The sequence below is a fragment of the Typopeltis vanoorti genome, chromosome 1, assembly GCF_054136105.1.
Source record: "Typopeltis vanoorti isolate ZY-2024b chromosome 1, IOZ_Tvanoo_1.0, whole genome shotgun sequence".
Taxonomy (NCBI): domain Eukaryota; kingdom Metazoa; phylum Arthropoda; class Arachnida; order Uropygi; family Thelyphonidae; genus Typopeltis; species Typopeltis vanoorti.
This window is the reverse complement of record NC_143549.1, coordinates 181,142,384-181,156,809: the sequence shown is the minus strand read 5'-3', so window position 1 is coordinate 181,156,809 and position 14,426 is coordinate 181,142,384. Positions and strand designations below refer to the sequence as shown.

The window sequence follows — 14,426 nt, the reverse complement described above, 5'->3', positions numbered from 1 at the left end:
ACAGGTAGGTTACAGGTACATTGAATTTTGGAAACCCCTGTGGGCAAGGTATGGAAGAGGATCTTTGGAGGAGCTAAGTAAATTTCTTAATTTTGCCAAGGGTTTGAAGGTTGTCTTGATGTAGTGTTCTATCTATTTTTTCCTGAAATGCCCCTAATGTAGGGTATAGCTATGGCATTCTTGTAATCTTTTCTGCTTTTAATGCCATTTTTATGGAGGATCTTGTGAGCTGTTTTTTTTTATTTTTTTTATTTTTTTTTATTGCAGACATTTTTTACAAATGTTTGGTTAATGATTTCAAATTCTTCGTTCAGAGCTTGTTCATTGGAACAAATTGTTAGGGCACTATGTTTTGAGGTTGCTGATGACGCCTAGTTTTTGTGTTGGATGGTGGTATGAATTCTGTTGTGTAGGTTTGCGGTAGACAGTGAAGGAGAGGCAGCCTGAGGAAAGATGTGACGAGTGTGTCTAGAAAAGGAAGAGAGTTGTTGTTTTCGATTTTGATGGTGAATGAACCATCACCTTACTTATTAATAAGTAAGGTGATGACACATGACTCGAATTGGAGGAATATGATGCTCCAAAGTCAGTACAACTGTGTCTGGGTGAAATGGCTGTGAGAAGGGAATGGACAGAGTTTGAAAGAAGCATTGTGATAGGATGCCATATTACAAGCCTATCTGTTCGGCAAATTGTTGATAAATTGGGCCATCCCAAGTCAAAAATCAGTGACACGATACTGAGATAGAAGTGCAGGTAGTCAACTGCAAGTGGTACCCACAATAGGGTGTTACAAAGGATAATATGTAAAAACTGCCATTTGTCAGCCAACATTGAATGTGGAGTTCCTGGCATCGAAAGGAACATGAATCTGCACAAAAGCATTCAGAACCAACGCTCACAACATAGGTTTCCATGGTAGGAATGCAATATTCAAGCTCCACATTACCCAAATCAACATGCAGCATTGCCTTCAGTGGTTGAAAGGGAGCATGTATAGTGAGACATGGAAGCTTGAAAAGCTGTGTTATGAAACAATGAATGACACTACTACACCCTCTACTAAGTAGATGGACGAGTGTGGCGGATGTCCGATAACCATCTCTTACCAGAGTGCCTAATTCCAACTATGAAATTCGGAGGTGGTAATGTGATGGTATGGTCCTGTTTTTCCTGGTTTGGCCTCAGACCTCTGTTTGTAGTGCCACGAACATTGAACTGTGAGAGGTATCTGAATATTCTGAACAGTTCAATGCTACCTACTTTGTGGTATTTCTATGGAATTGACTATTGTTTCTTTCAGCAAGATAATTCATCGTGTCATAAGGCTGCTACTGTAATTGCCTGATGTGGTCACCACACTTAACTGGCCTCCACAAAGCCCTGATCTCAACCCTATTGAATATCTGTGGGATGAACTGGAGCTTCGGGTGAGGTCAAGGGACATCTTCCACACAATAGTCCAGAACCTCATTACATGCCTACAGGAAGAATGTTCCAAAATTCCCATTGATCGCTATCGTATGCTTATGGAAATCCTATGCACCATAGGATTGCTGTGGTCATCGCAGCAAAAGGAGGTCCTACATCTTATTAAGGTGGACGCAATAGCCGTTTGTTACTCACACTATGGTGACTTCTTTTCAAGTAGTATGTGTAGTATAGCAAGGTAACAAATTTATCAGATAAGGAAGGTGCGCATGCGGTAGTATGCTTAGATTTTGCAAAGGCCTTTGATAGAGTGCCACATGATAAACTCTTAACTAAGTTGAAACAGATGAGGTTGAATAGTAGAAGTGAGTCGGATAAGTGAATTGGTTGTCTGATGGTATCAGCAGGCTGTGTATGGGGAGTGGTATCCCAAAAGAGAAAGGTCACTAGCATTGTGCCACAGGGGTCTCTTTTTGGGACCATTATTGTTCATCTTTGTTAATGATATTGGGACAGATGTAACTGGAGATATGCAACTGTTTGTAGATTGTGCAAAGTGAAGAATTATGATGAGTAGAGCAGATGTTGTGGCCTTGCAGGAGGATCTGAATATACTGTGTGAGTGGTGCTGCCAGTTCAATGTTGCAAATTATAATGTCTGGAAATTTGGAAGGTAAGGATTTGGCACAGAGTATACAGTTAATGGGGACGAGGAAAAGAGAGATCCTGAAGTTGGATAGAGACTTGAAGTTTAGATTTCACAGTGCTAAAATTGTGAGAATATTACAACAGGTTATGGCAGTGATGAGGAAGACTTTGATGCACAGAAGCAAAGAGGTTGTGGTTCCTTTGTATAAGGCCTTGATCAGGCTATGTGGGCAACTGTGTGCAGAACTGGTCAACTGATTTTTAAGAAGATATTCTGGAGTCAACAGAGAGTTACTGACTTGGTGTGGCATGTGAAAATAGACTGAGGGAATATTATTAAGGCATATAAGTTGGTGAGGTGTTGCTACCTGATTAGTGTGAAAGAGATTTTTAATAGAATACAGGGAGACAAGGGTAGAACAATAGACCATGAAAGGTGTACAAGGAGGGTGTGGAGCAAAATGAATAAGGAACAGGTTTTTGCATGATGAGTGGTTGGAAAGTGGAATGCATTGTTGAGAGTGAAGTAAGTATGGACACTGTGAATCAGTTCAAGGCATGATTTGGTGATCGTTTTGTGTAAGCGTGTGGACTTCCTGCAGTGATTCTTTTGACTCCATGCAGATTTTATCTTAATAATAATAATATGTTGTTCAGTGGCCACACATGGTTTTCTATAAAGTTTAGCATGGTGTTTGGAAAGTCTTGGCAATCTGTTTGCATTTAATGATGGAATTCAGTCATTTGACAGATTACTGAATTGCTGATGTGGGGATAGATAATAGATTAGTGAAATGAGTAAGAGATAGATTGGTTGTTAGATAAATACCAGTAAACTGTGAGTGAGTGAGAGAGAAAGAAAGATTCAGCAGTGTCCTTGAAAAGAAGATAACAGTATTCACTGCTGCTCGATTGCTAATGGTAGTAAGTTGGTGAGAAGCACAGGGGGTGATGTTGATGTCATGTCGCTTCAGGGATTTTTAAATAAGTTGATAATGGACTGATATGTGTCAGAATGTGGCACTTGCTATTTTAATGTCCCTAAATGCAAGATTTTTTGGTTTAGAGTGAAAAAATGTAATATCACATACTGTATGGTACTGATGGAACTGCATTCCAGGCAGAGGATAAGCTATGAGATCTCATGGTTGTTAATCAGCATGGACCCAAAGTTTAGGGAACAATTTGTGAGATTTGTAAAGATCATACAGCACATCATTATACAGGTGAGGAGGAAGAATGCTCGCAAGCAGTGATAAGGTGATTTTTTTTTTTTTTTGTATAAGGACGATTACAATGCAGTGTATCTTGACTGTTCTGCACACAAACTGTGCATGCCTCCTTTCTATTGAATAGAGTATTATTATTATTATGGATGACTCCAAGGAGTCCTTAGACTCATCGAGGGAGGCCCTAAACATCATGTCCATCACAACTATTCGACATTCACACAGTATCTATCATACTTTGCCTTGAACTCCTTCACTGTCATAGCACCTTCAACAGACTCCACTCATTCACCACTCTAAAAGTAAAAAACCCAGCTCTAACACCCTTACTAACCACACTCTTACCGAGCTTCCATGGATGTCCTCTAGTCCTCACACCACCAATCCTGTTCTCAAAAATAACCTCTGAATTAATCCTATAGAAACCCTTCAGAAATTTGAATGTCTCAATCATATCTCTCCTTTTTCTGCCTATCAACCAATTTCTGCAACCCACAAATCTTCAACCTGTTTTCATAAGGTTCATTCCATAGACCTTCTATCATCTTGGTCACTCACCTCTGGATCCTCTCACCCTCCTCCCCATCAAGAAGAAACCTAAGTGACAATATCTGAGCACAGTAATCAAGATGGGGTCTTATCAAGGCTCGATACAGAGGAACAATAACTTGCTTATCTCTGCTCGTCACAGTATTCTTCAGCATCCAAGTGATTTGATGAGCTGATTTAGCCACTTTTGCAGTGTGCTCCCTAAACTTCAACTCCCTATCCACCAACACTCCCAAGTCCCTGGCCTCGTCAATCTCCTGGAGTACAGTTCCACCAATGTGATATACTGCTGCTAATCTTTTCACCCCAAAATGCATAACCTTACATTTTGCCACATTAAATTAACATCCATTCTCCTTAGCCCATATCTCCAATCTATCCAAATCATCCTGCAAAATTTTGACATCTTCTGCATTCACTATTGCCCTACCCAACTTAGCATCATCATCATCAGCGAACAAATGAACTGTTCCTCTCAGATCCTTCCCTATATCATTAAGGAACAAATTAAACAGCAGTGGTCCAAGAACAGAACCCTGCGGCACACCACTAGTCACAGGCCGTCTTTTGGACTCTACTCAGTAAACCAGTAGAGTCCAAAAGACGGCCTGTGAACTCAGTAAACTCAGTGATGGAGAGATACCAGAGATACTCTCTGGTATCTCTCCATCAACCACCCTCCTATCCATCTCACCAATCCTATATCCATTCCCATATGTTGCAGTTTACGGATTAGACTTCCATGTGGTATCTTGTCAAAGGCCTTAGCCAGGTCCAGCAGTATCACTGTAAACCCATTACCCTTATCCAGTTCAGCCGTCACTGTGTTATAAAACCTGAGCAAGTTACTGAGGCATGATCTACCCTTCACAAAACCATGCTGTCCCCCATACAGTATCTCATTTTCATCAATCCATTCCTGTATTTTACTCTTGACTACTTTTTCCAAGACCTTGACAATGACTCCTGATATGCTGATCAGTCGGTAATTTGCAAAAGTAGTCTTGGATCCTCCTTTATGCAGTGGAACTATTTTCCCCTCTTTCCACCCCTTCGGGACTAAACCAGACCCGAGACTCAGATTAAACAATAAGGTCTGGGCACTGACAATTCTTTAGCCACTTCACGTAAGACCTGTGCTGATATACCATCCAATCCCACAGATGTATTCACATTAAGGTTCTGTAATAGACTATTCACCTCCACTTCATCCACCACAATTCTTCTTCCTGTTGGTTCTTCCATTTCTGCAATGTCACCACCTGGATGATATACTCTTGCAAAGTGCTCACTCAGTAATTCCACTATATCAACTGATTCAGTGATATTCCTTAAAATCATTCTGCCATGTACAGTTTTTCTTTTACTAGCAGCATATTGAAAGAACTGTTTGGGATTCTCTTTAGCTGGCATGGCTAATTTCCTTTCATAATCCGTTTTTGCCTTTCTCACCACACTTGTTACCCTTCTGGCCTGTGCTTTATACTGTTCATGTGCCTGCAGGTCACCTTTCTCCTTAAATTCCTTCCACAGTTGTTTCTTTTTTTTGCAACTCAAGTTTAATGGTGTTATTCATTCATTTAACCCCTACTTGATTTACTATTCGGACTCTAGGTATACAGTCCACCATAACCTCCTGCAAATGCACCTTGACCACTTCCCATGCCCTATCAACATCAAGCCAACATCCATTCAGTTTTACATGCCATGGCACTGAACCAAGCAATCTCCTAAGCTTGTCATACTTGCCAGCATGGTAATTCTGCATGTACCCTGTCTTAACTGAAAATTTCACACATTTAGCCACCTCCCAGGTCAAGATCCTATGATCCCTCTCACCAATAGGTGGCAACATAGTCATATTCATTACACTCAAATTCTCAGATGCTATTGAAGGTCAAGCATCTTCGAACCCCTAGTATTTTCCATTACATGCTGTCTCAGATAGTTATAAACATTCTTACACTCAACTGCCTCACTAATGTCTGCATATACACTTCCTCCCCTCCTTAATAGTAACTCAGTAACTGAATAAAATCCAGTTCCTTCTTCACATGTGTCCTCTCCTCCTTCCAATCAATGTTACTATAGTTGAAATCCCCCATAATAATTACCCTCCTTCCACTCATTTCATCAATTTGCCTATGCATACTATCTCCACCATCTATTCATCACCTGGTCTATAGCAGCACCCAACTGTACATTTTGTTCCGTTAGTCTCAATCTCACACCAAATAGCCTCAAATGAGCTCCCTTCACTATCCTGCAATACAACTTCTATTCTCCTTGGTTGCAGTTCATCAGCTATCATCAATAACACTCCCCCCCCCCCCATTTTATTCTCTCTGTCTCTCCTGAACACACTATACCCTACACATTCCATCCCACTAACTATATCATCTTCTGTCAACCATGTCTCACTAATGCCAATAACCTGTGGTCAGGAAGAGCCAACCAAGGCCAAAAATTCTTCCTCCTTGTTCCTAATACTCCTGGCATTAGTATATATGAAATGCAGAAGCCTGTTAGTCCCACCTCTATCTTGATGCGTTATACTAACTATCCCATTCTGATTTCTTGTCCTTCGTACTGACTTGGGCACATTATAAACATTCTTACACTCAACTGCCTCACTGATGTCTGCATATCCACTTCCTCCCCTCCTTAATAGTTCTAGTTTCCCTGATTTTGCACATCCACTCTCACTTCACTCAGCAACACTTTTTCCAGCCTTCGCACACCAAATCTATTCAAATGTAAGCCATTCATCTTGTACAAATCCTTTCGCCCATCAAACTCACTCCACACATCCACACCACACCATCTGCATAACCTGCGCATAAAGTCATTTGCAATTATGGCCCTCCTCCTAAACTCTTCTCTGTCACACCGCGACAACAGACTCACTATCCTAACTCTGTCACTCTTTTCTTTTGTTACCTCTAATAATTCCTTCACTTCCTCTCTCATATCAAATTTATCTCCTTTCAAATCATTCGTTCCTGCCGACTATCATTTCTTTCACCCTCAGCTTCTGCGCACTAATACTCTCACTTACATCCTTAATTTTCGCACCTGGTAAGTACAAGATAGTCAAATTCTCATCTATCACACCTCTTACTAACGAGTCACTGTATTATTTTCTCCTCCCCTACTGTTGACTTGAGTATGGTGAGAGAAAGACCAGAAAAGTAACAAAGACGATATCAAAGCTCTAGAATATTATAAGAGAAAATAAATGTCAACATTTGATAGACAGAAATGATGAGAGAAAAGTTAGTAAGAGGATTTTATCAGGTTAACACATTCGGAATTATTCATAAAGTGAAAAGGAAGAACAAGGAGCCATTCCTCAAAGTTGTATAGATTCCTTAAAAAAGGAAAGGAAGACAGTGAATGAAATGCATTGTATAAAGGTATTGTGACTGTGAAGATTGTGAATGACTTCAATGTACAGAGTGATGGACTTGTTGCTTGTTGAACAAGGACTTCCAAAGGTGAAGTTTTTGATCCCATGGGTTTTTTTTTTTTTAATTTGCTGTTAATAGATGATGATGATGAACAGCCTACTTTTCTACCCACCACAGGGTGAAGCCTCTCCCATTGTGGGAGGTTTGGATCTACTACTCCCATGGTGACCCAGTCCATATTGGGAGAGTGTATTTATACTTGAGTGAATGAACGTATGAAGGTGAAAGACAATCGCAAACATCCAGCCTACGCAGAATTCGAACGCGCAGCCTCTTTGGCTGGAGAGCATGAGACCCACACTAAATAGGTTAGTGTGGATCTCCCATGATGAGTCTCCAGACTCCATGGAGATACTGTAATAATAATAATAATTTTTTTTTTTTTACTACTATTCCACAAAAGTGAAAAAAGAAGAAAGTAATCTCATAATTGACTGCATCATGACACAATTTTCATAAATTTGTTCTAAATGTTTAATGCATAAATCCTTTTACTAGTGCATGTTTTGCAGCTTCAGTTCTGAAAACATTTTTAAGTGCACATATTCAAACTTTTCATAGAATATTTGTTCATCCTTGGTGATTATGATCTTTTGTACGAAAAAGCAAGAAGCATGAATCAAAAGAGAAATGGAATTCAAACTAGCAGTATAGAAAATAAGAATGGGAAAATCATAACTGAAGAAGATAAAATCCTAAATGAGATGGAAAGAATACATTGAAGAGCTATATGACAAGGAAAATAGACCAAATGAGTTGCCATTAGAAGATATAAAGAAGGTAAATGAAGATGATCTAGGCCCACAGAGTTTGAAGACAGAAGTAGAAATGGTTATTAAAGAACTAAAATGTGGAAAGGCAGACGGAATAGATGAAATACCCGCAGAATTCCTGAAACAACTTCAGAAGAAAGGAACTGAAGAACTAACCAAAATAATAAATTTAATTTATAACAAAGGAGAATTACCAAAAGATTTTATACCTATACCAAAGAAAATTAATGCAGTGAACTGCAAGGATTTTAGAACAACAAGCCTCATTTCCCATACATCAAAAATACTTTTGATGTATGGGAAATGGTATGTGTGTGTGTATTTGTGGAATGGGCTATTAGATGCTGTGAATGCATCTTCACTGTTCAAAGAGAGATATGAGTGTCTGAGTATGAGAGGTATGAGATATTTAAGTATGAGTGTCTAAAATGATCCTCTCTCAATAAACTTCCTGCAGGAGTATACACAATAATAGAAAACTCTGTATGCCTTGGTTGCACTTGTAAATACTGTTATTGTATAGTAATTTTTCAAAAAGTGTTCCGTAAGGTTGCAGTTTAGAGGAGAAGAAATCAAACAATAGTGAATACAAGTCCCATTAGAAGCTGGAATGATGAAAATAAAACATACTAATTTTTAGAATTTTATTACAATTTTATGAGCATATAAAGCTTCAAATATATCATAAAGATATGTATGAATGTATATATAAGATAGTAATTATTAAACTTCTTTTTTTTTCCTCCCATGAAGGAAAGCTCTATGCTGTAGGTGGTCATGATGGTGTTCATTCCCTCTATTCAGTTGAAATATATGATCCTCATACAAACACATGGAGTCCAGGTCCCTCTCTTACCAGCTGTAGGGCTAATGTTGGTGTGACTGTTGTAGAAAACCGTTTATATGCTGTTGGAGGATTTAATGGAAAAGCATTTTTAAATACTATTGAATATTTAGATGCACAGTCAAATGAGTGGACTACATTTGTACCAAAAGAAACTTCTTTACATCCAGAAGATGAGGTTTCTGTAACTAAATAATGCATTACTTCACTTTGACTTTATTTGAAATGCATATTTAATTTTTAAGAAGAAAACTTGTGCAGCACTAAGTGGCTGCTTTAAAAGCAGACATACTCATTTGTGTTACTAATTAAAATGATACAACTGCTAAATTTCCTACTATGGCTCCATATATACTTCGTACAGATATAAGTAGTTAAAATCATTTTACTAGTAACATCTTAAACATAAAGTGAATCAAAATTTGATTTGTGCATTAATATTATGGAACTGATTTTAATCTGTGTTAAAACATTGTTTATAGTAATGTTATGGTATTCATACATAGTTGTAATATCACTGTTAATGTGTGTAAGGTTAGGTTAGTCAGGAGGAATATACCTAACATTGGTAGCTTATATTACCTTATTTTTTTATTTAAAAAAAAAAAATGAATATGATGATGAATGGTTATGGAACTCTGACTGTATTTAAAAAAAATGGCAATGGACTTTTCAGTGATAAATTTTTTTTTTTAAATCTGATATGCACTTGATGAATTGCTTATTCGGAACTTGTAATTCATGTTTATAATACTGTAGATTCTCATACATACCACTCAGCCTCAATACAACTTCTGAGTGTGTAGCTTGCATTACTTTATTGAGGATTCATTAGACTGCAGCATCCAAAATACAAGCAATGCATATTGCATTTCCACTTTTTGTTTCTGATGTATCAGCTTTTTCATTTACCTTCCATAGATAAAATTCAAAAGGGTTTAGATCTGGAGACCTGGGTAGCTCATTGCATGATCTTCCCCAACTATCTCCACTGGCCATGGAAAATTGTTATCAAGCTGCATTTCTCACTGAGTAAAATTTGTGAATGAGCTTCAACATGTTGAAAGTACATAAATGTAACCAAAAATACATTGTCTAACAGTAGTGGCAATCAATTCTGAAGATATTAGAAATAAATGTCACCTGTAAAATGGCCTTCAGAAATAAATGGATTAATTAACTGATTGTAGAGGATTAAAACAAACCTGGATGCACAGTGCATAAGAGTTTGTTTCTGACCATACTTGTGAATTGTGAGTGTTTGTTGACACCATTACAAATGAATGGAGCTTCATCACAGAGCAAGATGTAGCAATGTGATTGACATTGAGATAGTTGCAACATTCCAGCCTCTGGACCTGATATCCAAATTCAAGCTGCTGAACAACCTATGCACGTTATCAATAGAAGCTTTCTTTATGTAATATTGCACATGACATTGTTTGTGGGACACCAAGACTTGTGGAAACCCTCTGCATATAAAGACTCTGCTATGCTGTCATAATCCATTTCTGGAAAAACTGCTGAACACACTTCAGCTTGAATTTGTAATTTGGAGAAATATCACTGGTATCAGTGGCAGCAGCATTACTCTTATTGCAAAATCCAAAACATGCCACACCAGCAGAAAATGTGAAGAACATACTGAATTCAGCATAATAGACATCAGCTACATGCTGTGAGGCACAACAATAAATTGCAGTGCATAGTTACTTGAATATACACAATCAAATGAGTGGACTATGTTTGTGCCAAAAGGCACTTCTTGACATTCAGAAGATGAGATTTCTGTAACTAAATAATACATTACTTCATTTTGACTTTATCTGAATGCATAAATGTGCTGCATTGTGTATCGGACCAAGGATAATAATTTTTTGAGAACTTATTGTGTATCGTGAATAGTAAATTCTTGAATGAACACTTTACTAGGTAGTAGTTGTTGGAAGTTTTTTCACTTGGTTATACTATAAATTAAAGATACCAAGAAATTATATACTTGGATTAATCCTTTATTCAAGTGTAAGCAAACAAAGTTTGCACCTGAAGTATTTTCAGGACTGGGGCAACGCGTGGTAAAGGTGATATGACTTCACATTACTTGCCTTAGTATCCCATAATGCAAAGCACATCTCCTTGTAGAAATGTATAATGCTATGAATGAAATGCTATGCATTATGGGAAGGGTCACTACCCAGACCGGTTTTACTAGGTAGTATGTTTATTCTTATTTATTTTACTATTGTTGACTTCATAGACTTTTTTTCAGTTCAAACATCTACAGTTCTATAACTATTCGGTATTGGATCCATGTTTGTGTGAATTTTCTTTTACCAAAAAATAAAATAAATAAATATAAGCTCTCAAAATTATGCACGTTCCTCTTGACTCGCACTTTATTACACACATATCCCATACAGAAATAGTATTATGTGATATGAGTGTTTTCTTAATATAGTTGAATCCAAGCATTAATACATAGGCAGTTTCATATTTTCTTCTTCTTTTTTTTAAATTACAATAGTTTAGGTAAGTGTGCATATTTTTGTGATGAACTAAAACAGTAACAGCTTTTGTTATCATTGAGCTTTGTACTGCATAAAGTTGCAAATTACCCTAACTTAGTGGAAAGATGTAATTACTTTTATAGATTTGTAAATATTTCAGGGTGATAGTGGACTGTCAGTAATTTAGCAATGGACTAACTAACTAAATATCTGATACAATCATTAAAACTAAATAACAGGAATAAACATCCAGTCATTTCTCACATTAAACCATATTTAATTTGAGATGTGACTGGATATTCATTTCTGTTACTATTGGACTACTTCTAGAAATATTTAATACTGGAGATTGTTTTAGAGCTAACTATTTCAAAAAGTTCTTGCCTTTCAGCCTATAAATTAAGAAATAAGACGTACAATGAACTATATGATATCTGGCCTTCCTTTGGAGCTAAGGCTATTCAATTTGGAAGAGCAGGAAGTTGGGAAGGATAAAAATGTATACTTTTCCTGTGTTTACTGAATATAGTAATATTAATGTTAATTAGCAGATGTTAATCTGCTATTTCACATTAATGTTAATAAAATATTTCACTAAAAGTTTCTGTTACGGCTAAGAGAATAATAAGGGAAAATATTATGCTCACAGAAGTACTTTAAATTAAACATTTGCTAAACAGCATATATATATATATATATATTGTTATTGTAGTTTGCTATTGTAAAGGTAGCTGTTTGCAATTATATTTAGATTGCTAACATATTCAGTATTATTCATTATTATGTATTTTTATTCCCCTTGTTCCTCCATCGTCCCATGGGACTGGTTGAGCCCTCCTAGTGAGGGATTAAGTATGTATTTTATGACTAGATCCGTGTGTTCACGGGCCAGTTTGCCTGTTCTGAGATGTGAAAAACCAAACTTTCCCGGTGAAAAAAACTCTCTACTTCCGTATGAGACTAGCTAACTCACATGTAGTTGAAAGAGACCAGATAAAGATTTCTCACATCATGGATGGAAATCGAACCCAGGTCTTTCTGACCGGGATATAGACTTAGTATATACCATGTGAAGGTGAGGATAAGTGGAATTTGATCTGACTTAAATTCTCGTGATCCAGATGAATATCAGCGTTTTTGATATGCCATAAAAGCCCAGTAAGACTCCACTCCCCACTATATATATAATGAGTAATGTTAAGTTTCAGGATCTGTAGTAATGGCAATGCAATATTTCTGAGGATGTTATACTTTCTGTAATACTGCAGTGCATGTTTTTGTTATTATGTCTTCATTATAAAAATAAATTATGGTATTAAATTTAAGGACATGCTATTAATTTACTCAATAATGTTAGAAGCTCTATGGCTCATTGGCAATGATGCACCTTGGTTGAAAAGACCAAGATTTGAATCCTGCCTAGGATACAGGGAATCTTAATAAGAGCTTTTCAACTAAAGCTGATTTATCTTATGTCATTCCACAAGGCAGACAAATCAGCTAGAGAATATGCATAACTGGCAGGCATAGCAGACTTTGTAAATAAACTTTTATTTTTGCCTGACTCCAGATCACTGTGATTTATTTAATTTACTTTCTAAAATTTCAGGGAGCATTTCTATGATTGTTATCATCAAAACTAAATTCAATTTCTTAACTTATAGTTGTTAAATTTAATTCCTATCGATTAAATCACATCCTGTCGATTGCACCATTTGTCGTGACGTTCAATTTTCATGTTATGTTCTAAATCCGCCATCTTGGTTCAAGTCACTCTTATCAATATAACAACTAATTGCAAATTGATCACCGATCCAAAAGTAGGGAAATTTATAATTATACTGCGCCACCCTATTTTTAGATTAGTCTATATAAAATAGTAGGATCAATTTTTAATTAAGTTAGCAGTCTCCTCATTTATTAGGCCGAATTATTTACTATTCCACTTGGGGTTCCTGCAAGATTCGAATATTTATGAACGGTGCAATAAAAAGGAATTCAGGCAAACACAATACTTAGATTAACAAAATAAAACATTTAATATATGATATATATAACAAATACAAGAATTCTGCTTTAAAATGAAACAATACAATCAACTTAATACATCTTGCTAAGTCACTCATGCCAATTCAATGTTCTAAACTTTCACATACATTCACAGTTTCAAAATCACAAGCTTTCTTAACTCAAGTTAATAAAACGAAACTTCTTATTTAAACAGTCTCCACATATCTATCAGCTGTACAAGTTTAAATTAACAGGAAGCACTAATCAAGGTAGACAATATTCCAACCAATCTTATTTCGGACCTTGAACTTCAAAGATATGTTAATGTTAGAATAAACAAACAAGTATGACTACTCTTACCAGATACAATCTTCAATACATCAATTAATTGTGAGCACACTTATGAATTAACTTATTTACGTTAGCGGAACACATTAATAAAAATTTTCCAACGATTTAACTGAACTACTGATAATCGCGCTTCACTACTCTAAAAAAAGCACATCAATAAGGCACTGATAATTCTCCTTGTTTACTTTTCTCAAACTAGTTAATTTCAATATAATTCTCAGGGGAACATAGAATTAAGACTTAATCCTAGACTAACTGAAACTAATCAGAATTTTCCATTGAATGTCCAGTTCTTTATTTATCCGGTTACGGCATTAATTTTTCTTTACAACACAGCTGACTTCACTTGCAGCTAAGTATATGATTCACTATGTTTTGGCTCACTTCTAAACACTATTCTCATGAATTTCTGCCCTAGAGAACTTATAATTTTCTTCCACTTCCTTTGCTTGTATCCTACCTTCCTTTCCGCTCCGCAAAAACTTTCTCTCCTCTCTCTAATTAAAAATCTTATATTATATTTTTTCTCCTTTCAGTCCGAAGGTCACGCTCTCTTCGACTCGTGCTTGTTTATCTCATGCGTCTCCATGACAACAAATGAACGCAAACATTTC

The 14,426-nt window shown here is 36.6% G+C and overlaps 1 protein-coding gene across 1 annotated transcript in view; it reads left to right on the top strand.

The window, feature by feature from the left end:
* LOC150110685 (influenza virus NS1A-binding protein homolog) overlaps positions 1-13,015 on the top strand; it is a 281,744-nt gene extending 268,729 nt beyond the window's left edge. Inside the window, exon 12 of the mRNA XM_090404830.1 lies at positions 8,854-13,015. Coding sequence (XP_090260956.1) covers positions 8,854-9,140 — 287 coding nt within the window. The 3' untranslated portion in view covers positions 9,141-13,015. The remainder of the gene's footprint in view (positions 1-8,853) is intronic.
* Positions 13,016-14,426: the final 1,411 nt, after the last annotated feature.